The 27,225-nt window shown below is 63.2% G+C and overlaps 4 protein-coding genes across 11 annotated transcripts in view; 2 read left to right on the top strand and 2 right to left on the bottom strand.

The window, feature by feature from the left end:
- AGAP3 (ArfGAP with GTPase domain, ankyrin repeat and PH domain 3) overlaps positions 1 to 1,704 on the bottom strand; it is a 56,609-nt gene extending 54,905 nt beyond the window's left edge. For 2 of the 4 annotated variants that reach the window (XM_070368898.1, XM_070368901.1), the window contains exon 1: positions 1,073 to 1,703. In XM_070368898.1, coding sequence (XP_070224999.1) covers positions 1,073 to 1,397 — 325 coding nt within the window. In that variant the 5' untranslated portion in view covers positions 1,398 to 1,703. Of the gene's footprint in view, positions 1 to 1,072 lie in introns of all 4 variants that reach the window. The other 2 variants (XM_070368896.1, XM_070368900.1) reach the window with 2 other exon arrangements.
- A 2,783-nt stretch (positions 1,705 to 4,487) lies between these two features.
- Positions 4,488 to 7,039, top strand: TMUB1 (transmembrane and ubiquitin like domain containing 1). Its single transcript, XM_005907802.2, has 3 exons — positions 4,488 to 4,648; positions 5,556 to 5,974; positions 6,227 to 7,039. Exons 1-3 carry the CDS (start codon positions 4,538 to 4,540, stop codon positions 6,576 to 6,578), a joined length of 882 nt encoding a protein of 293 aa, XP_005907864.2. The 5' UTR covers positions 4,488 to 4,537; the 3' UTR covers positions 6,579 to 7,039.
- Positions 7,040 to 7,304: 265 nt separating this feature from the next.
- Positions 7,305 to 11,854, top strand: FASTK (Fas activated serine/threonine kinase). Of its 4 annotated transcripts, XM_070368889.1 has the most exons (11): positions 7,306 to 7,510; positions 7,732 to 7,785; positions 8,327 to 8,752; positions 9,438 to 9,617; positions 9,730 to 9,869; positions 10,366 to 10,579; positions 10,685 to 10,844; positions 11,071 to 11,162; positions 11,246 to 11,360; positions 11,434 to 11,548; positions 11,646 to 11,854. In XM_070368889.1, exons 1-11 carry the CDS (start codon positions 7,429 to 7,431, stop codon positions 11,751 to 11,753), a joined length of 1,686 nt encoding a protein of 561 aa, XP_070224990.1. In that variant the 5' UTR covers positions 7,306 to 7,428; the 3' UTR covers positions 11,754 to 11,854. The 4 variants fall into 4 exon arrangements, 3 of the variants coding, with proteins under 3 accessions (XP_070224990.1, XP_070224991.1, XP_070224992.1); XR_011463918.1 differs by lacking the exon at positions 11,646 to 11,854 and having other exon boundaries at positions 7,305 to 7,510; positions 11,268 to 11,360; XM_070368890.1 differs by lacking the exon at positions 7,732 to 7,785.
- Positions 11,855 to 11,955: 101 nt separating this feature from the next.
- Positions 11,956 to 27,056, bottom strand: SLC4A2 (solute carrier family 4 member 2). 2 transcript variants are annotated; one of them, XM_005907801.2, is made up of 23 exons: positions 26,876 to 27,056; positions 24,512 to 24,625; positions 22,523 to 22,694; positions 22,138 to 22,379; positions 21,929 to 22,047; positions 20,215 to 20,447; positions 19,978 to 20,120; positions 18,363 to 18,543; positions 16,968 to 17,103; positions 16,723 to 16,888; positions 16,478 to 16,592; positions 16,194 to 16,378; positions 15,856 to 16,081; positions 15,517 to 15,732; positions 15,272 to 15,420; positions 14,914 to 15,108; positions 14,134 to 14,388; positions 13,924 to 14,013; positions 13,596 to 13,762; positions 12,994 to 13,247; positions 12,713 to 12,882; positions 12,280 to 12,453; positions 11,956 to 12,190 (listed from the first exon to the last, which is right to left on the bottom strand). In XM_005907801.2, the coding sequence occupies exons 2-23, from the start codon at positions 24,560 to 24,562 to the stop codon at positions 12,110 to 12,112; spliced, it is 3,720 nt and encodes a 1,239-aa protein (XP_005907863.1). In that variant the 5' UTR covers positions 24,563 to 24,625; positions 26,876 to 27,056; the 3' UTR covers positions 11,956 to 12,109. The 2 variants fall into 2 exon arrangements, with proteins under 2 accessions (XP_005907863.1, XP_070224989.1); XM_070368888.1 differs by lacking the exon at positions 26,876 to 27,056 and adding an exon at positions 26,179 to 26,311.
- Between the last annotated feature and the right edge of the window lie 169 nt (positions 27,057 to 27,225).

Here is a 27,225-nt window from a genome sequence, read left to right as displayed (position 1 = left end):
GGTCCTCAGCAAAAGGCCCTGCCTTTTCCTGGCATTTCTGAACCCACCACCTGCTGGGGGGGTGACAGCCTTCAAAGGGAAAGGAGAGGGAGGAGGAAGCAGATGGCCCAGGCCCAGGTCCATCTGCCCCACCGGCGCTCAAAGGTCACCATGCCGCCTAAGAGGTGGGGGCCTGCTGATGCTGCCTGTCCCCACCACACCAGGGGTCCTGGCACATCTGCCAGCAGTGTGCCCCAACTTCCTCTGCCCCTCGGCTGCCAAGTCCAGGCCTGAGAGCCTAGAGAAAGGAGCGCTGGGTAACTAAGTGGCCCACGGTTCCAGTTTCCGACACCTGGCACCGGAGTCCCTGGAGGTCGGTCAGCGCCCAGGAGCCCCCAGTTCGCCTCTGGAGCCTCTCCCTGGAGAGCAGCGGCGGGTGTCCGGCGCGCTTTGGACCCAGCGAAGGCGACACTGGCCCGGCCGAGGCCTCTCACGCGGCCCCCGGTGCCCCAGCCCCGCGCCAGGCCTGCCCCGCTCCCAGCCGCCGCGGCGTGCGGGGTGTGCGTCGGCAGAGAGGGCCTCGGGGAGCGCCACCCTCCGGGGCCCGCGGGCGCCGGGCCCGGGAACGCTGCCATCCACTAACGGTAGGCTCCGATTCACCGCTGCGAGGCGGGCAGGGCTGGGGCGGCAGCTGAGACGCCTCTCCGGCAGCGGCCCCACCTCCTGGCCCGCCGAGGCCCTCCGCCGCGCCCACCCTCCTGGGCCATGCCCGACCAGACCGGGCCCCAGGGCCCCGGAACCTCCGCGGCTCCAAGCACACCCGTTCCCGCAGCGACGCCACCCTCACAGCCTGGAGCACGCAGATCAGAAAACGTGTCCCCCGGCCCGGGACCTGCCCCCCAGCCCCAAAGTGTCGCCAGCCGAGAAATGGCGAAGCCTGGCCGCCGGATCTGTAGCGCCAGCGATCGACAAACCGCGTGACCCGACCTCAGGCGCGCGAGGACCCCCAGACCGGGAAAGCGTGGCCGGAACGGGCCCGCGGGGCCGCAGAGGCCACCGCGCCCCGGCTCCCGCAGCCCCCGGCTCCGCTCACCCTCGATGGAGATGACGTGCTCCCGGATCTGATTCTGCAGCGCCAGGTCCTCGATGCGCTCGATCAGGTCGTAGATGGCGTAGATATTGGGATGCACTGACTCGAAGCGCTGGATCTCGGCCCGGATGGCCGCTGAGTTGGAGAGTGCGAACTGCTGGGGGGGCCCGCCGGCCAGCTGCTGCGAGGGGCCGCCGCCGCCCCCGGCCCCCGGCCCTGCGCCGCCGAACTGCCCGCCGCCCCCCGCGCCGCCGCCGCCGCTGCCTCCCGGCGCCGCCAGGCTCGGCTGCTGCTGCGGGCTCTGTCCCCCGCCCGCCTGGAAGTTCATGGCTCCGGAGCCGCGGGGCCCGAGGCGGGCCCGGCCAGGGCCGGGGCGGCGCTGCGGCGGCGGCGGCGGCGGGCGGGCGCGCGGGGCTGGCGGGGCCGGGACTACGGAGCGGGCGGCGCGGGGCTAGTGCATGGGGCCGAGGGCTGGGGGCAGAGGCCAGGAGGCGCCGCCGCGCACGCTGGGGCCGCTGCTGCCGGGCGCTCCCCGGCGCCGCGATCCCGCTGCCTGGAAGCCGCCTCCAGCGGCAACAACAACGGGACCGGGAGCGCGCGGCCCGGGCCCTCCCCCCCGCGTCATGCGCACGCACCACCGCCCCCGCCGGCTCCGGCACACGCAGCCCGAGCCCCCCTCCCCGCCGCCCCCGCCCCTCCAGCGCGCGGGCCCCAACGCCCCCGCCCCTCGCTAGCTGGCTGGCGAAGCAGCCTCCACCCCCGAGTCGCGCGCTCGGCCCCGGCGGCCGGCCCCTCCCACCCAGCCTGGGCCCTTCCGCCTCCTTTTCAACCCCCACCACACCCGCTGCGAGGGCCACTCGCTTGGAGGAGACAGCTGCCCTGCCCGCCCAGCTGTCGCTTTCGCCCCCCTGCGCTGGTCTGGGTGGAGTGTCTGTTCTCCGGGCAGTGCCGGGATGCTGATGAACTCGGCTGGTGGGCCGAGGAGGGTCGCCGCCCCGGACCCAACTGCGCCTCGCCTACACTGTCCTGCCATCCGTGCGGCACAGGCTCCCCTGTCCCTGGGCCCCGAGGTCACCGCTAGAGACCACGCCAACTCAGGGTTCTTTCTCAGGCCCTCCCTGGACTTTCCATTGCCGGCTGCGGACACCGAGGCTGGGAATCTGGGTCCCTGGTTTCTATTTCCAGTTCTTCCTGAGACCTTCATCTGCGGGGCCCTTGAAAATGACACTTGAAACAACAATGTCCTCTCTCTTATCTTCCAGCCTCTCCTAAAAGATCCCCACTGCCGAACTGGTGGAGGATTCAGTGAACGCTGTTGGATCTCCTTGGAAAGGGGAAGGAAGAAAAGAATCAAATATTATGCCTTCTTCCCCCACTCACCCCATTTAAGACACTCACCAGGGTCCACATGGTGGCCTCAGTTTTCCTTGTTTTCTCTCCTTTGTCCATCCTGTGTTCCTGTCCACTCCTGGGGCCGGGAAGTCCCCTTCAATGTCCTAGTTCTTCTGCATCCTCATTGCTAAAGCTGAATGCAGATTCACTAGCCACCCCCTTCCCCCCAACTTTTCCTAAACCCATAAGAGGTGGCTTGTGCAGAACCCAGGTCCCAGCCAATTAGCCTCCCAGGACTCTACCCCAATGTCCTCTGGCGCAGTTGACAGATACCATTCCTTTTTACATACACTTCCACTTCCAAAATACCCAAGCTGGGTATTTTCCCAGCATAAAGTTGCCCACCATTTAAGCTACCCACACCACTCGACCCTAGTACCAACCTAATCACCTTTCTAAGTATCTTGAACCTTCCAAAGAACCTGGTGCAAGCTAATCAACACCTTGGGGCCTCCCAAGCTCCAGAGAGGTGTGAGTCCTACCTACCTGCTTGTTCTGAAGAATGTCTTTCACCCTCTTTGGGTTTCATCTGAAAAAATATAGTGGTTGGACAGATCACCTAGCCTGATGTTCTGTAAGTCTAAAAGCAGTACCCAACATATATTTTAGATGCTTAATTAAAATTGAAAGCAAGAGGTTGCAGTAGGTACTTCCCAGGAGAGATGCTGAAGGTAAAGAGCCCTTCAAAAGTGTTGCCCCAGCAGTTGGCACACACCTGTTTTAGCACTAGTGGGCTAATTGTGTCCTGTATTAGTACATTAGCTACATGAGAGCAGGAGTACAGTCTGATTCGCCATTGTATTCCCAGAGTCTGACCCAGTGCCCAGCACATGGTATACATTTAATAAATACTTCTACAATAAATGGATAAATGGGAAGGAACTAGAGATAAGTTATTAATAGTTCTGTATGTTGTAAGTCTAAACTGACAGTCCCAAGGCAACATTTGGAGTGTTTGCTCCTATAAGTAGGTATAGGCTATGAGGGCACCAGGGTACATTACTTTTAATCAAGACTGACCTATAAAGTTTGTGGCTATAGGAGCCCAAAGGAAGGAGGGAAAACCCATAAAAATTAGCTTGGTTCAGGCCACACGAGGCTCAATGTCGCCTGTACAGCAATACTCTAAGGATCCAATTTCTGAGCCCAAATTTTAGGGGAGGAAGCATTCTAAGTGAATAAATATCTACCGTGTGACAGATCCTCTATACAGTTTTCACACTTCTTTAATAAAACACCAAATTTCCCCCATTACAATTGTCTTCCGAGGTAAGTTTTAAGAATGAAGAAATTTAGGTTCATATAGATTCAATAACGCACTCAAGGTCATATAGTTGATAAGCACAGGATAAGGGGTCAGAATTTTTTGCCATGTTCCGAAGTCCATGCTCCTCACACAGTCTTACAGGAGCCCAGTGGAGGAGGAGCCAGGTAAATAAGGCAGCCCCAAGCCCCCCAGAGGATGAGACGGCTGGATGGCATCACCGACTCAATGGACATGAGTTTGGGTAAACTCCAGGAGTTGGTGATGGACAGGGAGACCTGGTGTGCTGCAGTCCATGGGGTCGCAAAGAGTCGGACACGACTGAGCGACTGAACTGAACTGAAGCCTCCCATGGCCAGCCCTGAAGACCCATCTCCTCAGTCAGCCTTGGGGGCGGGGGCAGGGGGGTACAGCCCGTGGATACTGGGCTCTGGGCTGAAGAATCAACGTGGAGGGTCCACTCTGACTTAAGAGTAGGCCGGCATAGGGTCCACCTGCGCTCCCCAAAGACTGCATCACCAAACACGGGGGTGGGGCGGGGGGGGTGATATGACAGGCTTAGCCAGAAACCAGCTGACATTGGTTTCTGATGTGATACACGTCCTGGCTGCCCGCGGGCGAGGGAGAGGATCCTGCTGCCCCCCGCCACCCCACCTCGCCTCGAACCTCTGCGGGCTACCACAACCTCAAAGCCGCCGCCGCCGCCAGCCCCTCAGCGATCTGTGGGCGCTGGGCGCAGGCTGGGAACCCCGCACGTGGGTCCGCAGCGCAGAACGCTGGACTGCGCATCCTTCCAGACTACAAGACCCACAATGCTCCGGGCGGCGGCGGGGAAGGAGGGGGTGCCTTCAGGTGTCTGCGACCTCGCCACCTCCCTCCCGGAAGTGCCCGAGGGTCCGCTATGGAGCTGGCGGAGCCGGGCGGTGAGTCCCTGCGCCTTGGCCGCACCACCCCGCTGCCCCAGCAGCTGGCCCTACTGGCCCCGCCCCTGGATCTCCCGCGCCCGCCAGCCACTCGGGGTGTGGGGGCGGGCGGCGGGAAGATGCGAAGGGTGGTGGAGGATGGAGGTGGGGAGGGCAAAGTCTTGGGTTCCCGGGAGAGATCAGGGGTCTTGCAGCAGGCTGAGTTTGGAGAGGTTTCCCAGGGAAGGCGCGGGGTCGGGACGCCTCCGGTGGGGTTTAAGTGGACCAGGGGGCGCCGAGTTGGGGTGGGGGCTAGGGTTGGGGGTGGGAACCCTCGGAGGTTCCAGTTTGCCAAAGGGAAGCAGTTTGACATTTGGCATGGGGAAGCCTTGGGAAGCCGTCCTGTGCTGCGGGCGGGGGTTGGCTGAATGGTAAGGGGTCGGTGTGCGAGTGTGTAGAGACCTTTTTTCTTCCCCTTGGAGAAACTTTAGCGATGGAGCGGTATTAATAGATAGGCTTTGCCGTGAAATAGGCAAAGGAGTAGATAAACTTTGAGATGACCTAAATGGGAAGAATAGGTAAGCTTTGGGGTGGTTTGGTGGGGGCTGAATTTAAGGGAGAGGTTGCTTAGAAGGTCAAAGCTCTGACTTCGGAATAGGGTTTGGGTGAATTGCGGAACTGCTTAAAGACCTGAAATTTAGGTTACAGAAAATTAGGACTTGTGATTTGGTGTTGGGAAGGGGTATGTGGGGCAAGTTTGGGGTGGCCAGTTATTAGAGCAGTGTTATGTCCCAGGGTAGGGCTGGGATAACTGGGCGGAATGAGGACTGTGGGAGAGTTGTGGTGGGGTAGGGTCAGGGGCCCCCTGAAGTTCAGAGGGCTCTTGGCGGGTGAGCCAGCCGCTCACGGGTTCTTTGTGCCTCTCCAGCTCGGTAGTGCGGCGGGCAAGGCAGGTGCCATGGCCCTGATTGAAGGGGTAGGTGATGAGGTGACCATCCTTTTCTCGGCGCTTGCCTGCCTTCTGGTGCTGGCTCTCGCCTGGGTCTCAACGCACACTGCCGAGGGCGCGGATCCACTGCCCCAGCCGTCAGGGACCCCAACACCAACGCAGCCCAGCGAAGCCATGGCGGTCACGGACAGCATCAGAGGGGAGGCCCCAGGAGCTGAGACCCCCGGCCTGAGACACCGAGGTCAGGCAGCACCACCAGAACCCAGCGTGGGGCTTGCAGCAACGCCGCCACCTCCGGACTCCCCCCAGGAGCCCCTGGTACTTCGACTGAAATTCCTCAATGATTCTGAGCAGGTGGCCAGAGCCTGGCCCCACGACACCATTGGCTCCCTGAAAAGGTAAGCCGTGAGGATGACAGGAAGGAAGTGCTAAAGAGTGGGACAGGGATGATCACAGTCCTAGAAGGGCCAGCAGAGATCCGGGAGATCCTCTTATAGATGAGGAAACTGAGGGTCCTGGTCACACACTGTATGACCCCCCACCCCCCCAACACACCGTGGAGGCCAGAGGTGAGGGTAGGAGAGTTGTTCCGGACCAGGGGCCAGGAGTGCCTGAGACCCGCTCTATTACCCAGGTCCCTCTCTCCTCAGGACCCAGTTTCCCGGCCGGGAACAGCACGTGCGACTCATCTACCAAGGGCAGCTACTGGGAGACGACACCCAGACCCTGGGCAGCCTTCACCTCCCTCCCAACTGTGTCCTCCACTGCCACGTGTCCACACGGGTGGGTCCCCCCCTCCCGCCCTGCCCGCCGGGGTCCGAGCCAGGCCCCTCCGGGCTGGAAGTAGGCAGCCTGCTGCTGCCCCTTCTCCTGCTGCTGCTGCTTCTGCTCTGGTACTGCCAGATCCAGTACCGGCCCTTCTTTCCCCTCACCGCCACTCTGGGTCTGGCCGGCTTCACCCTGCTCCTCAGCCTCCTGGCCTTTGCCATGTACCGCCCGTAGTGCCTCCACGGGCTCTTGGCCACGCCGCCGGCCCCTCCGGATCTTGCTCGCAACGACAAGGTGGGAGCTGCTGTCTGCCCAGGCCCGCCTCTCCGACCTGCCTCTTCCCGCTACCCTGGAGCCCAGCGCTGCGAGGCAGAGCACTCCGGGGATCGGCGGAGGCCCCTCCCTGTGACCTTCATGGCTCTGGGCCACCTCCCCGGGCAGCTGGCCCTCAGCGCCCACTGACAGTGGGCTACCCCGGGTCAGACAGCTGCTGTCGCTGCCTTGGCCCTGGACAGAGCCGGGCCACGCCCCTGGGCCCTTAGGGCTCAGGCTGAGGACCTGGGCACCTCTTAGTCCCGGATCGCTCCTTGGCTGGTTTGGGGACCCGAGGACTGGGAAGGGCTGGAGAAGGGGAGTCGGGATGGGTGGAGGGAGCTTTCTGGAACACGTGCAGATTAAATAACTGTGAAGTTTTCACTCTTGGCCTAGTGTCTGCGTGTGTGGGTCGCGGGGGAGGGGGGCTGCGGGGCGCTCTCCCCTACTGGGAGAAAAGGGGTGGGCCAGACGCTTCGCCCTGCCCTGCCCGCCCAGGCCAACCGCTGCCGACTCCCCTCTGCACCCCAATCTCAGCCACCAGCCCTTTGGCCCCGCCCCGGCCCCGCCCCAGCCCTTTGGCCCCGCCCCGGCCCGGCGCCGCGCGCGCGCAGCTTCCCGGAAGAAAGGGGCGGGGCACGCGGCGCCCTGGCGCGCGGGGCCTGCCGGGAGCCACGTCTTTGCTCCGGAGGACTTACTTGGCGCGGCGATTGGCGTCCGGGCCGCGCGGTTCGGGGGCTGCCGGGAAGATGGAGGACTCAGTGGCCCCCTGATGAGGAGGCCACGGGGGGAGCCCGGCTCCCGGGCCCCGAGACCGACTGAGGGAGCGACCTGCGCGGGGCCTGGGGAGTCATGTAGGGGTGGCGCCGCAGCTGCGGGGCGGGCCGCGGGGAAGGGCGGCGGGAGTTGGTGTTGGCGACCACGACCACGGTCTCCTGGCATTCCCCCCGGGCCGCGGGTGGGGGTGTGTGTGGGGGGGCCCCCCTGACACCGCCGACTCCGCGCCGTAGCGCAGGCCGCGCTCGCGGGCTCCACGGGCACCCTTCGAGGTGGGCCCTGCGTTCTCGTTTCACAGGCGAGAAGGCTTGGGCAGGGAGACTGAAGCCACTTGTCCAAGGTCACGCAGCTGGTAAGTGGGAGCGCCCAGCATGGAACCCAGGACCGCGGAGCCCGCGCTCCACCCTCCGGTACCGCCGCCGCCTCCTGCGGGAGGGGGAGGTGGTCGGGGGTAGCGGGGAGCGTATCTGTGGGGCGAGCTGGGCTCCAGGCTGGGCGCGACCACTAACCAGATTCGGGACCTCGGGGCTTGCCTTAACCCCCTCGCCTCCCTGGGCCTTGGTCTCTCCACCTGTGAAATCGAGATAGTACCAGCCTCTGCCTGCCTTCTCACGGGCGTGTCAGAGGAGGATCGGAGGAGATGATGCATGTGGAATTGCTCTATAAAAATTACTCCGTGAGAACTCTGAAGGATTCCGATTGCTCTCGCAAAGGTTGGAAGGAGTCAGAGAGGGGCGGGTTGGGGAAGAGGACCAGAGCAGTCACAAGGGTGAAGAGAGTCCGGGTTGTTCTGACCCCAGACTCCTCTGAATGGGGAGCGAGGTGAGGAATAGAGAGTTGGTCTTTCTCCCCTCTGGAGAATACCTCACTCCCTTTTTTGGGCCACCCCTCAGGGTCTCCAGCACCCAACTCCATGCTTCGAGTCCTGCTCTCTGCCCAGGCCTCCAGTGCTCGTCTCTCTGGCTTGCTGCTGCTCCCACCAGTACAGCCCTGCTGTCTGGGACCCAGCAAATGGGGAGACCACTGGCCTCCTGGAGGAGGCCCCCATGCAGGCCCTGTGCAGGGGTTGCAGCGGCTTCTGGAACAGGCGAGGAGCCCTGGGGAGCTGCTGCGCTGGCTGGGGCAGAACCCCACCAAAGTGCGTGCCCACCACTACCCTGTGGCGCTTCGTCGTCTGAGCCAGCTCTTGGGGTCTCTGCCGCAGCCCCCTCCTGTGGAGCAGGCCACGCTGCAGGACTTGAGTCAGCTCATCATCCGAAACTGCCCCTCCTTTGACATTCACACCATCCACGTGTGTCTGCACCTTGCAGCCTTACTGGGTGAGGACGGTGTCTGTGGGTGGGTGGGTGTTAATGGAAAGATAGAGAAACCGTAGCAGACCCACCTGAGATCATTGACATACCCCACCTCAAGCTTTGCCAGGAATGGCACACTTGCTGAGTGATGCCACACTTGCTGCTGCTCTGCAGTATCCATGACAGCCATCACGAGTCAAGCTTAGGTTAGGGTGCCACCCCTTTTTTATTGTTGTTTAGTCGCTAAGTCACGTCTGGCTCTTCTGCAATCCCATGAACCATAGCCCGCCAGGTCCTCTGTCCATGGGATTCTCCAGGCAAGAATACTGGAGTGGGTTGCCATTTCCTTCTCTAGGGGATCTTCCGGACCCAGGGATCAAACCTGTGCACTGCCAGGCGGATTCTTTACCACTGGGCCACCAGGTCTCTTCTAATACAGTGCTCTAGGGAGCCACTGCAATTTATCACCATTGGCAAGAGATGAGATCTTAAACCGCCTTCTTTTTATACGGCCTTCCCCACAGATGGTTGTGATACCTTTATTCACGTGGTAGTTCCCATTTCTCTGGTGTTTCCACGTGCTCTGTAGCAGAACTTCCAGCCCAGAAAATAGAGATGAGAAGGACTGAGGATTCACTAACTAAAACGGCAGGATTGCAGCAGAGCAGAGCAGCTCCTTCCCTGCCTCCTTTGACCCTCTGCCTCTCAGGCTTCCCATCAGATGGGCCCCTGATGTGCGCCCTGGAGCAGGAGCGAAGGTTCCGCCTCCCTCTGAAGCCACCGCCCCCTCTGCCGTCTATCCTTCGAGGTGGGCAAAGGTTGGAAGCAGCTCTAAGTTGTCCCCGTTTCCAGCGGCGTCCTCAGCAGCACCTCATCCGCAGCCTGGCAGGTGCCAGAGGCGGGGACAGGAGATGGGGGCGGGGATGGAGGCAAGCAGTATCTGCTGGAATCTCGCCCCGGGTCTGGCCTGAGGGTCCAGTGTGATAAGCTGTTCTTCACAGAGGCCAGGCCCGAGGAACTGACTCCCCACGTGATGGTGCTCCTGGCCCAGCACTTGGCCCGCCACCGGTTGAGGGAGCCCCAGCTTCTGGAAGCCATTGCCCACTTCCTGGTGGTTCAGGAAGCCCAGCTCAATAGCAAGGTGGGATTGCCTCTCACCTTCCCAAGCTCCTCTCCTAGTGGTCCTCAGACACCCCAGCAGGCCTAGCCCCCCCACCCCCACCTTGTCCACTTGATTGGCTGCTGCTTCCTGCAGCAGACCACCTACCTAGGCTCTCTGGCCTCTCCCCTGGGGTACCACCTTGGCTCACACCCGCACTGGCTTGTCCAACTCCCCACCAGGTACACCTGGTTCTCTGCACTTGTCCAAACATCCTTAGCCACTGCCTTAGCTTAGTCGATCCCACTCCACCAAGTCTTCAGGGCCAGAACCCACAGCAATGTCTGCCTGTCTGGAGACTGACCACATGGGGCTTGAGCAGTGCTTATGCTATTGAGCATCTGTGCTGTAGAGGGACTGTCCTGCCTTTCCAGTGACTGATGTCATCAGCTTGCAGGCCAAGTCTCCCTGAGGTTCAGCTTGTAAAGAAGACAGGAGAACCTTCCCCCTGGGTGATGGGCTGCTCTTTGACCCACAGGTGGTACAGAAGTTGGTCCTGCCCTTTGGGCGGCTGAACTACGTGCCTCTGGAGCAGCAGTTTATGCCCTGCCTTGAGAGGATCCTGGCTCGGGAAGCAGGGGTGGCCCCCCTGGCAACTGTCAACATACTGATGTCACTGTGTCAGCTGCAGTGCCTGCCCTTCCAAGCCCTGCACTTTGTCTTTTCCCCTGGTTTCATCAACCACATCAGTGGTGCGCAGACTTGGGGGGCTGGCTGTATCCTGGAGGGCCGGGGGGCTGGGGAAAGCAGGAGTGAGGGTCTGCACCCCAGTAAGCCTCGTTCTGCTTTCCCCACAGGCACCCCTCATGCCCTGATCGTGCGGCGCTACCTCTCCCTGCTAGACACGGCAGTGGAGCTGGAGCTCCCAGGATATCGGGGCGCCCGCCTTCCCCGAAGGCAGCAAGTACCCATCTTCCCCCAGCCACTCATCACTGACCGCGCCCGCTGCAAGTACAGGTGGGTGGGCAGCTGGGGGAGGGAAGGGGGAGGGAAGGGGTTGGCTGGCAAGGAGCACCCGGGTAGACAGGCCTGGGGGACGCTGAGCTGTCTATGCTGCTGCACTCTGGGTCACCAGAAAGCTAAGCCGCAAAGGCCATTTCCCAGCCTGGGTGTCGAAGGAAGTGGGACCAAGCTAAAAAGAATGCCCTGGGGGGCCTTCTGAGCCGGGCTCCTCTTCCCTCAGTCACAAGGACATAGTAGCAGAGGGGCTGCGCCAGCTGCTGGGGGAGGAAAAATACCGGCAGGACCTGACCGTGCCTCCAGGCTACAGCACAGGTGAGCTCTGGGTGGGCCGGCGAGCCCCTGGGAAGCAGAGCCTCCGCCGGAAGCCAGTGGCTCTTTCTCTCCCGGCCCCACAGACTTCCTGCTGTGTGTCAGCAGCTGCGGCTCGGTGCTGCCCGTGAGAGCCCAGGACCCCTTCCTGCCGTACCCTCCCAGGTCCTGTCCCCACGCCACCCGGGACCCTGCCCAAAGGTAAGGCGGGAGCCTGGGAGAGCTTCCCCGGCCCCCGCGCATAGCGCCTGAGCCGCAGTCCCTTCCTCTCTAGGGTGGTGCTGATGCTGCGGGAGCGCTGGCACTTCTGTCGGGATGGCCGGGTGCTGCTGGGCTCCCGAGCCCTGCGGGAGAGGCACCTGGGTCTGATGGGGTATCAGCTCCTGCCGGTGAGGCCCCGCCCCCAGCCCCACCACGCCCCCACTAGGACCTGGCAGCCAGCTCCCCAGCCCCCAGGGATGACGAACTCTGTCCTCCGCCCCACAGCTACCCTTTGAAGAACTGGAGTCCCAGAGAGGCCTGCCCCAGCTCAAGAGCTACCTGAGGCAGAAGCTCCAGGCCCTGGGCCTCCGCTGGGGACCTGAAGGGGGGTGAGGGGTGCACACAGGCTCAGGATGGCCCCCTCGTGGGGATGGACAATTTGCACTTTGCTTCCCTCTGCTTTGACTTGTCATTAAAGTCCCTCTCCTTCCCCATCGCACGTTTTGTTTCTGGGACAGGTGGGCTGGGTTCCCCCACGTGTTTCCCATTCACAACCGGCTGACACGGACACACACACACACAGACCAGGGATAGGTGGGGTCCGAAGCACTTTACTGCCTGGGGGGGGTGGTGGAGGGCCTTAAATTATTCACTTAAATAAAAATGAGGAGGGAGGAGGATGGGGAAAGCACCGCCCCCAGCCCGTTCCCTCTGTCCGTCCATCCCTTGGCTGTCCGTCCAGGCAGCAGTTACACAGGCATGGGCATCTCGTTGTACTCGTCCACACCCTCCCGTTCATCGAACACCGGTTCTGCCTCGTTAGCATCCAGCTGTGGGCGAGGACAGAGGAAGGTGGGCGACCTCCCAGCAAGACCGCGTAGGGGCGCCAGGTGAGGCTAGGGAGGAGCGCAGGCCTTACGTATTTCATCTCCCGCTCGGTGAAGATGCGGGTCAGCACCACCATGCGGAGCGGCACCGTGAGGATGAGGATGAAGGGGAAGGCCAGGGAGGCCGCGGTGGACATGACGGCCCAGAGCACGGCCAGGCAGAGCAGCTGCAGGGCCGTGAACAGGTGCATACGCAGGGTCCGGACCTGGGGGCGGAGTGATGCAGGGCAAGAAGGGTGAGCCTGGGCCCCGGAGGGCCATCCGGGCCTACCACGACCAGAGGATGACGGTCCCTCTCCCCTCTGCAGGGGCAGGTGGAAGTGCCTGCCTGGGTGCTTACGGGAGCCAGGTCTGCACAGGCTGAATGGTGGCTGGCCAGAGTGGATACATGGGGGGCCAGAGGGTGACCCACACAGACTGGGTGGCGGGAGGAGAGGTGTGGGGCCCTTCCCAGCCGGGTCTCACCTTCTTGACGTAGGTGACGTCCGGGTGGTGTTTGGGCGGCATGAGCAGCAGGTGCAGCCGCTCATAGAACTGGATCCCATTCAGGGAGGTCACGCCCATGTACAGGAAAATCCCGAAGAGCACAGCCAGGGGGATCTGCCGGAGCAGATCCCCGATGACCAAGGAGAGGCCTGCGGGGCGAGGGGGAGGAACAGCTGGCCCCGGGGCGCTCCATCCCTCCACCCGCAGCGGCCACGGCCATGAGACCCCTCCGGCAAGGCTGGGGGGAGAGGTGAACATACCCACGAGCAGGGCCACCAGCAGCCCTGTCACCCGCTGCTCCTTGACCTCCTGGATCTTGGGCTTGTCCCCGGGTGCCACTGCCTTGCTCATGACCGTGAGCGCGTTGGCGTGCGTGACTGAGCGGACAGTGGCGGCAGCCAACCATGGCAAGCCGAAGAGGGCACAGATGCCGCCCATGGCCACGATGAGCAGCAGGTCCAGGTGGAAGCCAGAACCCTTCTGAAGCATGCGCTCCTTCTTGGAGATGATCAGCCTGAACAGGGACAGGCATGCCCTGAGCCCTGGGCCCCCCAGCCCAGCTCGGCAGACAACTGGGTCTTTCCAGAGCACCCAGGCAGTCACCTCCTCCTGTTTCTGGAACCTGGAGGTCCCTGCCCATCCTCTTCAGGACGAGGGTTCCATCACGGAGTTGAGTCCTGTCCCAGTGGCCACCACCCACCCCCTAGACAGCACCTAGCATGTCCTGTGCCCATGCAGGCACATTTCAGTGGGATTTTCTGTTGTCTACAAACTTCAGCAGCCAGCCTGCTGGGGGTTCCAGCCCATTCATGCAGCAGGTCGTCCCTGTCTGCACAGCGACCCCTCTGCCAGGACCACTCACGTGGTGATCTGTGTCTCCATGAAGATAAGGATGAAGACCAAGATGGCGGGCAGCAGGCTGGCAACCATCATCCACACGGGGAAGGTGCTCTTCTCCCCCAGAGGGTTGATGACCCAGCCGCGCTTCTCTGGGGCTGTCACTGAGAAGCCACTGGGCACGCTCAGCTTCTGCAGGGCAGAGGGTGGGGGGGAGTGCCCTGAGTTGTACTGGGGCTGGGGGGATGGTGAGCGAGTGTTGTGGGAGAGGCCTGGCGTCTGCCTGGCTTAGCAGCAGTCCTGGTCCTGGGGCCTGGAGCCCCGCACCCCCTCACCACTGCACACCGCCGTACCTGGGTGTAGGTGTCCTCAATACTGTAATCCACGAGCACCATGACGAGGATGGCGATGGGCACCCCGAAGTCCCCAATCACGCGCCGTACCTGTGGGCAAGCACCGCGCTCAGAGACCCCACGCCGCCGTCCAGGCCGGACTGCAAGTTGCCCCCTTCCTTCCCCCACCCGGGGGCTCTACGCCTCCCTCGGGCCTGCCAGCCCACACACCCGGCCGGGGAAGAACCGGCTGTTCTTGAATTTGCGCAGGAAGAAGGCGATGAAGAAGGTGCCGGCCATGAGAACCAGCGACAGCAGGGCGGTGTTGGGCTGGCCCCGGGGCCTGCCCTGCCCGGGCGGCCTGGCTGAGCTCTCGTTCCTTGGCCCCAGCGTGGCTCCTGCCCCGGGCCACGTGGCATTCTCGCCACTGCCTGCCTCGGAGCTGTTGGAGACGGAACAGCCGTGGAGGGGGTGCTCCTGGAAGATCTGGGGAGAGAACAAAGGACTCCATACGCTTAACTGGCCAGAGGTCTGGGACTGAGCTGTCTGCTGAGTTGGGACAGGCAGGCCCAGGGTGGTCAGCCTACCCTCAAGGAGCTTGTCTTGATTAAGAAAATGACTGAGGTGAACAGATGGGAGCACAAGACCACTGGGGGTTAAGAGAGCGGGGCTGGTCTAATTGGGGAAGGCAGCTTGGAATGAGGCTCCAGAGAGGCCTGGAGGAGCATCCCGGGGAGCGTGGCAAACACTGGGGACACATCTGATCCTGACCCAGACACAGATGTGAGAGTATGTCTGTCAACTTGGGGGCCTTTCCCTCTGACTTTCTGGATCCTCTGCCACCTTATCAAAAGCACCCGTCACCTTTGTTATTAAAACTATGTGAGTCTTTGAGACCGACCTGAAGTCCCAGTGTGTGTGTGTTGGCAACAGGCCTCACGCATGGAGAACCCAGGGGCAAGGAGGCCCCCAGCTCCCTCGTGGGCCAGGTCCCATGGGGGCCCTACCCACCTTCACCAGCTTGTAGAAGGTCTCATAGATGAAGATGAGCGAGATGAGGAAGGCAAAGATCTCCTGGGTGAAACGGGAGACGAAGCGCACCAAGAAGCTGCCCTCCAGGGCCACCATGAGCAGGGCCAGCAGCACCAGCCAGAGGCCGATCCACACGCGGCCCACCAGGTACTCCAGGTTGTTGCTGCTGCAGAACTGGGGCAGGCAGGGCGAGGGGTGGGCGGAGTCAGGCTCAGAGCCTGGGGGCTCTTGAGGAGTGCGGGTGGGGGCTGCGGGGTGGGGGTCGGGGCGGAGGGGAAGGGGAGCGGGAGCTGAGTCGGGCAGGAGGAACCAGCGCCAACAGCCTGTGGCCACTCACCGAGAAGAAGGCCTCCTCGAAGACCAGCAGGGGCCCGGAGAAGCCAATCACCAACAATGGCTGGGCTCCCAACAGGCAGAAAAGCACGCCCTGGATGGCTGTGGACATGATGAGCTCCGACACTCCGATCAGGTCATGCGTCTTCTCCCCTAGGGCAGCAGGAGCCTGCTCAGGGGCTGGTGGCAGGGCAGGGGGTGGGGGGAGCCATGCCCTCCCCACTCCGCCCCGGCTAAGCCCCTCCTTACCCAGCAGCCCCCCGAAGGTGATGGCGGGAGACAGGGCTGCGAAGTAGATGAAGATGACAGCGGCCAGGCACTGGGGGTCCAGCGCATCCCGGAAGTCGCTTAGGTAGTGGGGGTAGCGGCGCCGCACGTCTCGGATCAGCCCCCCAAAAGGCCGGCCCGTCCGCCGCAAGGGATCGTCTTCCACTGCACCGGCCACCTCTACCATCTGCAGGAGCGCTGCAGCCCGGGGCCTGCGTCAGGGCACCCGTCCCTGCCCTCGCTCGCCCATCCGCCCTCCTGACGCCCCAGCCGGACCCGGGCAGCCCCGATCCAGCCCCCTGGCTCGTACTGGCCCCGTACCCTTATCCTGAGCCGACTTGGGCTCCAGCCCGGCGCCCGGGGGCAATAGCCGGCCCTGCTCCTCCCGCTTCTTGAGCATCTGGCGCTGGAAGTGAGCGACCGAGCGCAGCAGCTCCTCGCCCTGCACCTCCGAGGGCGGCAGCACCACGCTGCAGTCCAGGAAGGCATTGATGGCCGTCAGCAAGTCCTCCCGCTCGTCCGCCAGGTAGGCCGCCTCATGGAATTGCTGCCAAGGCAGGACCGGGGTGAGTGAGGACACAAGACGCGGGGCCAGGGCCTGGGAGCCAGGCTGGGCACCGGGGGTTTGGGGGTGGGGGTGGCGTTCTGGAGTGGCTGACCTTGTCGGACATGAGGGTGGAAATGGAGCGGCCGATCTCGTGGTAGTCCATGTTGGCGCTGCTCGGGCCCAGCAGCAGGAAGAGGAAGCGCACCGGCACGGGCACCTCCAGCACCGCATCCAGCTCCACCGCCTCCCGCAGCCGCACGAAGGCCATGGTGGGGCGGGCCAGGAACTCCACACAGCCTGCGGGTGTGTGGCTGTCGTGGGCGAGAGCCCAGCAAGGGTGGCCTCCGGCTGCCCCCCGCCCTGCCCCACCCCATCCCCAGTCCTCGCCTCACGTACCCACGAGGACCACTGTGGCCTCGGCGTTCTCAGGGATCTTCTCCAGCAGCTTCAGCTCGTGTTTGGACTTGGAGCGAGTGATGCCGGCCGGAGGAGCCGGAGGGGGCGGCTCACGCTGGGGAGGCAGGAGGCTGGGGCTCAGCTGGGCCGCCCTGCCCCTGCCCGCCTCCGCCCCGCTCGCTCGTGTCATGCAGCCTCTGTGGTGGCTGGACCTCACCCCGGCGGGGCTGCCTTCTCCCCCTCACCTCTCGCTCCACCTCCAGCCGGGTCTCAGGGACGCCTCCAATGAGGGGCTCGGTGACATGGGGGTCGCTCTCGGCGCCCTGGCCATGGTGATGCCCCAGCAGGGAGCCCAGGGAGCCGGCCGAGATGTTACGGGGGAAGGAGAAGTCCTTCTCGTCACTGGGGTGGCTGTGGGGTGGCAGGCAGGGAGGTGAGGCGGGCTGGCGGCCAGGGCTGGGCAGGCAGGGTGCGGTGCCCGAGGCCTCACCTGTGTTTCAGCAGCAGGGCCCGCAGCACGTTGGCTCTGTCCTCGGCCTTGATCTGGTCCGAGATGACCATCTGCTCCACCACCTGGTGGGCCACACCAGGCAGGGTCTGCTGATCCAGGTCCAAGAGCACGGCCCCTAGAACGAGGACGACACAGAGGGGCCTCATCCCCAGCCAAGAAATGGGGGGCCGGGCTGGGAATGGGGGGACAGCCAGGGAGGCACTGCCCAGCCCTGAAACCGGTGAGCGGGGCCCAGCTCGGCCTGAGGCCCAAGTCCCCAAGCCCTCTCTCCCTGCAGGAATGTTGTGACGCTCAGCAGAGGCCAGGAAACCACAGCTCTCAGAGAGGCCACCTGGCTAGACCTTGCCCAGACACCCCTTCTGGGAAGCACGCAGCAGGAAGTGTCCCAGGCCACCCACATGGGCTGGACTGCCCTTCGCTGCCGGGAACTTCCTCCGGACCGAGCTGCCACCTCTGCTGTCCACTTGAGGGCCTAGTTCTGCCCTCTAGAGCACAACCCAGCCGGTCGTGGCAGCCCCGGAGCCATCCAGAGAGTACCCCCCCCAACCCTGGACTCCTCAGTGTCCCCAAGTCTAGCAGCTGCTCAAGGACACCCAGCCTGTCCCTGCTCCGAGCTGCCATTTCCCAGAGAGATGAAGGTCCTCTCAAAAGTCACCAGGTCATTTTTCCGTCAAGGTCAACTTGGGGGACATGGAACAAACAAAACTGAAGGCCCCCCAAGCAGCCAAAAGCCAGACGGCACAGCCTGGCGATCAAGCCCTGCGCTCTGGCACCTCACCCAAAGCCCTCAAGCCTCTTCAGAGCCCAGTAACTCCTAGTTGGGAAACAGTCCTGACAGCAGGCTTCTGAGTCCTTGGCCGCTGACAGCAAGTGGGAGCAGTTCCCCACCAGGAAGGAGGAAACAAGCCGAGAGCAGAACATCAGACGTGAGCACCTGTGCTCATGCAGCAGAGGCCACACTGCCCTACAGGTTAGGTCACACTGCTGGGAGCCCACACCGCCCTACAGGTTAGGTCAGGCTGCACAGAACGTCTAGGATCTCAGAAAGCATTCCACCAAAACCATTTAACAACACTGCAGCATCCAAAACATACCAGCTTCAGTTTATCTGAAAATATCACTTAGAGAAGCTGCTTGCTGAAGATGCCAGACCAGAGAAGAGGGTCAGGCCTGCCCTGCAGTCACCCAACGACAGAGCCCGAGGAACGGCTGGCCTCGTGAGAAGTGACATCATGACAAGAGATGCTCCCTTCTGGGCTCTGGTGACATTACACACCCTGTTGCTCAAGACAAAGGTGTGGGACCGTTTGGTCCTCGGAGAACGGGCTCGGGCAAAGGCCGTTCCCACGGCGAGGACGGGCGGGCGCGCGTTACCATGGGCCAGGGTCCGGCGCAGCTCCAGGAGGCTCCGGAACGACAGGGAGGCCACGTGGGGCTTCCCCCAGCGCTCTGTCTCCTCCTCCACGTCCTCCTCGAATTTGATCCAGCGCGCCGTCTCCCGCCACTGAGGCTCCTGGTTTTTGTCCAGCAGCAGCTCATTCAGCTCCACAAACACCTTGGGGTGATGGGAGAAGGCGTGGTGGGATGGAGGCTGTGACCCCAGGGCGCACAGGGCGCAGCCCACCTCGCGGCTCTCCCTCGTCTGTGAAGTAAGAGCGATGCCACCCACCTCAAAGGCCTCTAGCGGGCCAAGAAGGACTCACTTACTGTACAGCATAGAGCTAAGCACTCAATAGTCTGTAATAACCTATAAGGGAAAAGAGCCTGAAAACGCAAGTATGTATACGTACGTATAACTGAACCACTTACCCATACACCTGAAACCAGCACCACATTATAAGTCAACTATAATTTTAAAAAATGGGGGCACAGTGGGAGATAAAAGTACACAGAACACTTAGCATCGTACATGACTCGGAGGAAGTGTTTGATGAACGGTCACTAAACACACAGGAACTTGGCAGGATGCATTTATACGCATTTCTAGAACTGGCAAAACTGGAGAGGGACACAGCGGTGACTTCTGAGGGTGCTGATGAGGCAGAGGCCTGAAGGGACTCTCTGGGCGTGGGGACATCCTGTATCAAGGTAGGCTTGCCTAGGGTTTACATGTGCAAAGCATCATGGAGCTGTGCACTTAACCTCAGTGTGCTTTTACTGTGTCTGACCGCAATCAAAAGGTTACCCAAAAAAACCCACTGGCAGGGTTAGGGCTCAAAACCAGAGTGCTGGAATCTTAGATGGGCAGCATCACTAAGGACCGGGCTTCCCTGGTGGCTCAGCTGGTAAAGAATCTGCCAGCAATGTGGGAGACCTGGGTTCGATCCCTGGGTTGGGAAGATCCCCTAGAGGAGGAAACGGTTCCCCACTCCAGTATTCTGGCCTGGAGAATTCCATGGACTGTATAGTTTATGGGGTCGCAAAGAGTCAGACACGACTGGGCGACTTTCACTTTCACTATACCTGAGTGGCCCTGGCCAGTCACTGTGCCTGTCACCCTGACAGGATGTGGGAGGACTCGAGTGGGGAAGTGACTGGACTCTGAGACATGAAGCACACTGCTGCATGAAGCCACCCTCAGACACCTCACTGCCAGCTGCCAGAAAACGGCTGTGAGAGAAGTCAATGTGTCTAGAACGTGGACCAGAACTGTAACAGCCACACCAACAACGGCAGCTCAGTAACACCGTAATAATGGTTTGGGGACAGATGGCTACTGGAGTTAACCATAGTGAATATTCTATAATGTTGTTTAAATGTTGATTGGTTATGTGGGGCACCTGAGGCTAACATAATATTGTGTTATCAACTATGTCAATTAAAAAAAAATCAACACTGTTGAAGACTGCACTCTTGTGCAGTGCGCAACCTTGAAAACCATACATGGCCACCCTGGGGCTTGAGATTACCGCTGGTCTGAGAAGCGGTGGGGGCTGTGGACAGATCATCTACAGAGAGATGATGGAAGACCATGGAGCGCTGAACTCACCTCATGGGGCTTGTGGGGGGCCCGGGGCCGGGCCCGAGGAGTGGGGCCAGGCTCTCGCCCTTCCCGGCCACTCTGCACAGACGCCTTGGCGTTCTTCCGCACCAAGTGTCGCCGTACCCCAGGAACATCCTCAAACCGGTGACCTGCAGTGGTGGGGAGGAGAGGGTCAAAGGTCCCTTTCTCTTACCCCCACCCCCCGCCCCACCAGCTCCAGGCTTGCCCAGGCCCGGCACGCACTCTTCATGAGGTCCAGGTCAGCCGTGGCCAGCGTCTGTGCCTCGCTCTCGTCCGTGGGGACCCGGGGCAGCAGCGCCTGCTCAGCCCCCGTCATGCTTCCGATGCGTCTCCTCTCCTGCAGGTTGTAGCTGCGGTGCCCGGGCTGCGCCTTGGTCAGGAGGCGCCCGGAGGCACCCCCATCATCGCCTCCTGCCGTGCCGCTGGCCACGGCCACCACCTCTTCCACCTGGGCCCTGCACAGACAGGGCGGCCATGAGCAAGCCTGGGAAGGCCGGCCCCTCCCGCTCAGCCAGGGCCCCCAGGAAAGGGGACCCCCACAGGCCCCAACCCCGCCTCCCTCTCCACAGGCCTTGGTAGGTGAGGATGTGGAAGTGCAGAGAGGGTTCTGGAAGCAGAGGGTGGTGTTTGAACCCAGCTCCTTCCTTCCCAGCAATCCTCCGAGCTGCCCTGGGACAGAAACTCAAGCCGCCAAAGGGAGGCTGAAGCCAGCCTTCCCCGGGGCGGGCCAGGGATGTCGGGAAAGTGCCCAGGTTGGGACCGCTAGCAACGGACTCAGGGCTCACAGGGGCCCGTGTTTCTAATCAAATGGAGTAAAGGATGTGGAAATGGGCCTTTGGAGCTGGAGACGCCTGTCCCCACCCGACAGCCATAAGAAGGGTATGAGTACTGGTCCCTTAGGATTCTGGCTTCTGCTCTTAGCTCCCAAACTGGGGGTGGGGATTTCCTTTCTCCCCGCTTCCCCTAGAGGGCCCTGTCCCTGCCACACCTTTGTACACCGTTCCCCTGGCGACCGGCACCCCCACGGCTCCAAGCCCCTGTCCCGCGCCGTGACCAGCGCCCCCTGAGCCAGGCTCTCTCCGCCTGCACCCACCTTCCGTGCCCGAGGTTCTGTTCGCACTCCTGCCCACAAATCTGAACCCCTTGTCCGACGCCCTGTTCTCTCTTGGGTTCCCCCGCCTCCTGGCCGTCTGCTGGCCCGCAGGCCTGCGCCCCACGCAGAGACGGCTGAGGTGGACCTGGCTCCATCCACACGGCCTGTCTCCCCAGCGAGTCTGTGCCGCCCCGGAGGGGCAATTTGCCCTTCACTTCCCCCCACCCCTTCACACTGCCTGGCACCCGGACAACAGGGAGGTGATAGTAGTGACCTTGAGACCTCGTTCAAAGTGGTTTCTTCCAGGAAGCCTTCCCTGGCTGATGTCCCCAAACTCCACAATCACCTGTTGGTACCGATGTTCCGCCTGAACCCAGTCGTCTGGCGCAGTAACTTGTGCTGACTGCCACTTCACGAGACCACAGCCAGGGTGGACTGGCAACTCCCCAAAAGCAAGAGGGGGGCCTCCTATTCCTCTCACCCCCTTGGGGTCCCAGGGGTGTGAGGAGGTCACCTGTCCAGTCTCTGACCTGTGTTTGACATTGCTCGCCTGAAGCCATGGCCGGGGGGAGATGGCAGGTGTGGGAGGAGGTGCCTAGACCATATTTAAAACTTTCATTCACACCACCCTTGAAACCTACTACCACCTTGTGGGAAAAGTCCTATTACGCTTGGTTTACAGACGGGGAAACGGACTCAGAGACGTCAGTTCTTGTCCAGAGTCAAATCCTAGCAGCATAACTGGGTTTGAACCACAGCCTGAGCCTCTCAAGGCTCCTGCTTTGTCTCCTCACCCCACCTGACCGATGCTGGCATGGGGGGTCTCTGTGTGGGGACCCTTACCCAGTCTGGGCTGCTTTGGTGGCCCGGGGAGCTGCCTCCTGGTGGGGCAGGGGTGGAGGTGGAGAGGGACTGGTGGTTTCTGCCTTCCGGTCGGCACCTTCATCCTCCTGGAGGAAGAACTAGAACAAGGAAGCCGTGTGAGCAGGGGAGGCTGGGCCAGAGATCCTGCAGATAGCGCTCCCACCCCCGGGGAGCCCTGCCCAGCTCACCTGCACGGAAGAGGGTGTGGAGGCAGGCGAAGGCTGGCTGAGGGCCCGAGCCCCCTCGGCCTCACTGGCCTCATCCTCCTCTTCCTCGCCCTCCTCGATGGTGGGGGTCTCCCCAGTCGGGGAGGCTCCGGGGCGCCTGCGGGGCTTCCGCCCTGGGCCCTGGGGTGTCTTTCGGCGCCGGGTGTCAGGAGGCAGGTGGGTGGACAGCGGGTGGTGGATGTGATGGGAAGACTGGCGATGGTCTGCAGGGACAGGTGCACTGGCTGCCAATGGGCCCTGCTCCCCCCTCTCCAGCTGGCGGGCCCCCAGCCTCTCCCCGCCCCCAGGCCCCCAGCCCGGAGCAACACCCTGTCAGCCCCCAACTCGCCTCCCCCGACCCCCTCACATTCAAAGTCTTCCTCCCCGTAGCTGCGGCCGAGCTCCTCCCCTCCTCGGGACCCCGCCTCCTGAAGGATCTCCTCAAACCGCTCCACGCCCAGGGTGCGGTGCAGTTCATCCTCCTCTTGCTCGGCTGCAAAGCCAGGTGCAGTCACGGGGCCCAGGCTCTCAGGCTCTGGCTGCAAGGAAGAAGGGGCAGTGAGGACTCTCGGGGAGCGGGGGGGGGGGTGGGGGTGTCCCAGCACACCCCCTGCCCGCCTAGCAGAAGAAATCCAGTACCTTTCCCCCAGCTGCCTCGACTCCAAAGCCGGGGACTCAGCACCCTACCCCCAGCAGCCTTCCCCGCCCCCCCACCGGAGTCCTGGGCAATCAGCACCCTGGCTGGGCCCATTCCTGTCGGTTTCTAGGGCAGGTGGGAAGCGTCAGCCCTGGAGGCCTCTGCAGAAGTCCCGTGTGTCCACCCCGGAGGTCAAGGTCGGAGGTGTGACCTGGGCCGTTCACATGGCTGACACTGATGGTCGTGAATGCGACCCTGACCTGTCCGACTGAGCCAAGTAACTCCTGGTGGGGGCGGGGGGGTGCGGCGCCTGAGCTAACCAACCGACCGGGCTCGGTCTGAGTCAACTGGAAGCCCACCGGAGGGAGCCAGCGCCCTGGGCTGCAGCCCTGCCCCGCCCCGCTCCACCCCCCCACCCCCCGCACCTGAGTCATTCTGCAGGAGCCCAGGACCGTGGTGGCGCTTCGGAGAGCTCAGCCCAGCAGTGCAGGCAGCCACCACTCTGCAGCTTTGGTCCAGCGCCCCCCCAACCACCACCACCCCCTGCCGGCTGGTCTCAGCTCCAGGCACCACCAAATATTTGCTCAAGCAAGAGCTTCTGGACTTGAAGGACATCAAGATCTCCAAGGGCAGGGGTACCCGAGCAAGAAAGAGCGGAGGGAGGTGGGCTGGGAAGGAGGGCGGGCCTTGCAGAGCCTGGGAGGTGGGGTCAGGAGCCGCTGGGTGGGGCAGGGAGGGGGGACACACTGGATACTAGAGGCCAGGACCAGAAGCTTGCACCCCCCGCCCCAACCCTGGTCAGCCCATCTCTGCCGCTCGAGCCCTGCCTCTCCGCCAACTACCCCCAGGCACGGGGCCCCACTCTCACCAGAAAAAGCACCGGAGGAAGGCGGTAGAGCGGGGCGGCTGAAGCCAGCGAGCAGAAGGGGGCTAGCCCGGGGTGGGGGGAGGAGGGCAGAGAGCCCCTCGCACCTGAGGCCGCAGGAGGAAGTCCATGGCTGCGGGCTGGGGTGAACTGGGGGCGGAGGGGGAGGGGACTGGCCGGCACCTCGCCCCAGTCACGTGCCCCCGTGGGCCCAAGTGACCAATGAGGCGCGGATGATGCCGGCGCTGGGGTTAATCATTGCCCTTCCCAGGAACACTGGAAGGGGGACACGTGGGGCGGCGGCCACGTGGGGGCCGGGAGGGGCCGGGCCTGGGTGGCACGTGGGGCCGGGGGGCGGGGCGGTCTGCCCAGAAGCCCCTTGCAGCAGGCCCGGCAGGCACAGCCTCCAAGACCCAGGGCGGGGGAGGGGGCTGTCATCGGTTAGAGACCCAGGATTCCCAAAGTTCCTCCTCTCCCGCTGAGGAGGATAAACAACCTCCCAAGGCTTCAGGGAACAGAGCCGCAAGGCCCTCCCCAGGGCTGGAAGCCATCTGACCGCCACCACCAGTACCTGTCCCAGACCCGGTGGCCCGTGCAAGGAGAGGCATGGCAATGCCCTTCCCAAGTCCATCCAGGCTCCCCTCTCGGGCTTCTTCACACGCGCACACGCACACACACTCACACCCCTGTTTGACACAGACCCTCACTCTTGCCCAGAGCCCCAGTGGCGGCCTCTCACTCACACACACACACCCTCACCCTTGGCCAAAGCCCCAGTGGTGGCCTCTTCACTCACACACCCTCAGCCACAGCCCCAGCGATGGTGGTGCACAGGAGCAGTGAGCAATACTCACCGTTCGGAAGGAATCCGCGCCCGACGCGGGGCGCCGGGGGCCGCTGCTCATGGCCAAATCTTAGCCCTTCTCGCTGTAGCTGCGCCTTTCAGGGAGACGAGGTGGCGGCATAACCTGGGGGAGGGCACCAATCACCAGGTGAGAGAGGCCCCAGGCCAGCGGGAGCACCCCCACATCACACAGCTCCCCCAGCCCAGACCAGCCCAGGCGAGGGCAGGGCCCTGCGGCGGGGCGGGGGTCTCCTGCTTGCACACGATCCTCCCAGGCTCCCAAGGGCCTTGGCGCCTGACTCTGGGAGGGTGGAGCGGGGAGCAGAGAAAGTTAAGACAGGAAAGTTAAGAAAAGAGAGGAACAAAGAACTGAAGCGAGGATGGAGGCCCAGCAGGCCCAGGGACTGAACGGAGGCAGGGGGAGAGAGCAGAGGGTGGGAGACCCCTGGGGTTGGGGGCAGGAAGGAGACAGGCCCAGACCTGGAGAGACAGCAGCAGAGATCAGCTTGGGGAGATAGAGGAAGAGGGAGGACAGGCCGAGCCAGAAGTGCAGTGGGAGCGGAGGGGGCTGGTCACGGCTGGCAGAGGGGGCTGAGACCGGAGACGGGTGTACGGGGGTAGGGGGTGAGACCCAGAGCTGGGCCGGGGCAAAGGGGGATGAAGGAAGGCAGACAGAACTCTGGAGTGAGCCCAGAGCAACCCGCAAAGGGGGCTGCTGTCCTGTGCACCCCCTCCTCCGAAAAAAAAAAAAAGCCCAGCCCCGAAGTGGGGGAGGAGGAGGCTCCCAGGGAGGGGCAGGAGCCCAGCTCCACTCTGGCAGTGGGAGGGCGGCCGGGCGGGCGGCACTGGCCGGGCAGCGCTTTATACTGGGGGAGGGGCACGTGACGCCCGGGGAGGAGGGGGCACAGAAACCCCGAGGTTCTGCCCTGGGGGCAGTCTTAGTGCTTCCCTTCCCCAAACCCGCGGCCAGGAAAATCTGAGCGGCCGGGCTGACGCCCTCCTGACTGTGACTGTAGGGGCTTCTGGGGAGGCCGCCGGGCGCGGAAGGAGGCCAGCAGAAGGCCTGCGGTTAGGGAAGCTGGCCAGCAAACTGGGGGGGACCCATTCCTAGTGGAGAGGGTGCTCTGTGATGGCAAGAGAACTGAGCTCCCCGGTGTGTCGCTGGTGTCGGAGTGGTGGTCAGGGTTACCGGATTTAGGGCCAACTCAGGGGTGACACAGGTCAGTGTAGGGTCAAACAATATAGGTCGGTCCAGGGTGGGGAGCCTGGAGCCACACATGCCCCTAGCGGGGCATTCCAGCTCAGCTGAGTGCTCTCTTCAGCTCCCCCCTTAGCAGGCTCTGCGCCAGGGCAAGTCTACTGTCGGGGCGCCGGGCACTGGAAAAGACAACCGGGTCTGGGAGGGAGTGCCTGGCACCTGCCCGTGCCCCGCTCCCACTTCCCACTGGGCTCTTGGTGTGCTCCTCCGTCCTCCCCCGCCCTCCTCCCTCTACCTCCCCCTACCCCCACCGCGTTGTCCCCAGAACACAAAGCTGCTTCTGTCCAGAGCATCGGTGTCGATAATCCGGGGTGGGGGCACATTCCAGGGACCAGCCCCGACCGGCCCGGAGGATTAGCACTCCGGACCCCCACTTGGGCATTAATCACCACCGCCGTCCGCCCCCCAAGTGGACTCACATTCCACCGCTCTCCTGACGAGGGGCTGGCGGGAGTGGGGAGCTCAGGGAGGAGGAGAAAGTGGACCCTGGAGTGCAGGTCAGCGCCGTGCCCCTACACCCAGCACAGAGCTCCCCACCTGGGCCAGCCAGCACCCCCTCTCCCACTCCCGCCAGGAGTTAGTTAGGTCGCACTCTCCAGGGCTCGTCTTTCCCATCACCACCCAGCTGCTCTTTCTCCGGCCTGACCCCTTGTCCCGACCTGACCCGCCACCCCCATTCCTGGCTCCGCCTCCCAAGCCCGAGATTGGGGGGCAGAGGCTGAGGCTCGGGGCAACTCTTAGGCAGGGGCGCCCTGGACGGGCCTTAAGGCTAGAGTAGGGGGTGGCACGGGAAGGGTGTCGTCTGGAGTACTGCCCGGGTTCGGGAGGGCCGGCGGCGCCTGCCAGAGAGTACCAGCTCCCGGTGGCAGGGGGCGCGGCACCCTCGCTTTAGGGAACTCGAAGAAGCGGACTCTAGACCCCTCTTCCGACCCGCAATCACTCCGCTTGCCTCCCCATCCTTCTCCCCCAAAAGCTCGCGTCCCCGCGCCCCAGTCTCCGCCCTTTCCTGCACTTCCACTCCCTCCCCGCTCCGAGTGCCGAGTTCCCCCCTTTCCTTCCCCCTCCCTTCCTCTCTCCGCGGCCCCAGCCCTCCCCCGGCGCCACCTCCCAGCTTACCCGCTTCCTCTGGACCTGGCGCTCCAGGGGTCTCGGGGGTCTCTCTCCCCGCCGGCTCTGGAGCCCTCGCACGCTCCCGACGGCTTCCCCCGGGCCCACCTCGGGGCGCGCCCCCCGCCGCTCCCAACTTCTCCCAACTCAACTTTCCCCCGCGTCGCGGGCAGGCCAGCCCCCTACGTGCGCGCGCCCCGGCGCACCGTGCGCGTTCCCGGCGCGGCGAGCCTGGAGGCGGGGAGTGGGGCCGAGACCCAGGGGGCGGAGGCGCGCGGCCAAGCACTGCGCGGCGCCCGGATCCCAGAGCCAAGGAGGCCGCCCCTGGCTTGACCCTCCGCGCGGCGGGAGGCGGCCGC

Source organism: Bos mutus, chromosome 4 (genome assembly GCF_027580195.1).
Source record: "Bos mutus isolate GX-2022 chromosome 4, NWIPB_WYAK_1.1, whole genome shotgun sequence".
Lineage (NCBI taxonomy): Eukaryota > Metazoa > Chordata > Mammalia > Artiodactyla > Bovidae > Bos > Bos mutus.
This window is presented reverse-complemented; position numbering and strand designations above follow the sequence as displayed.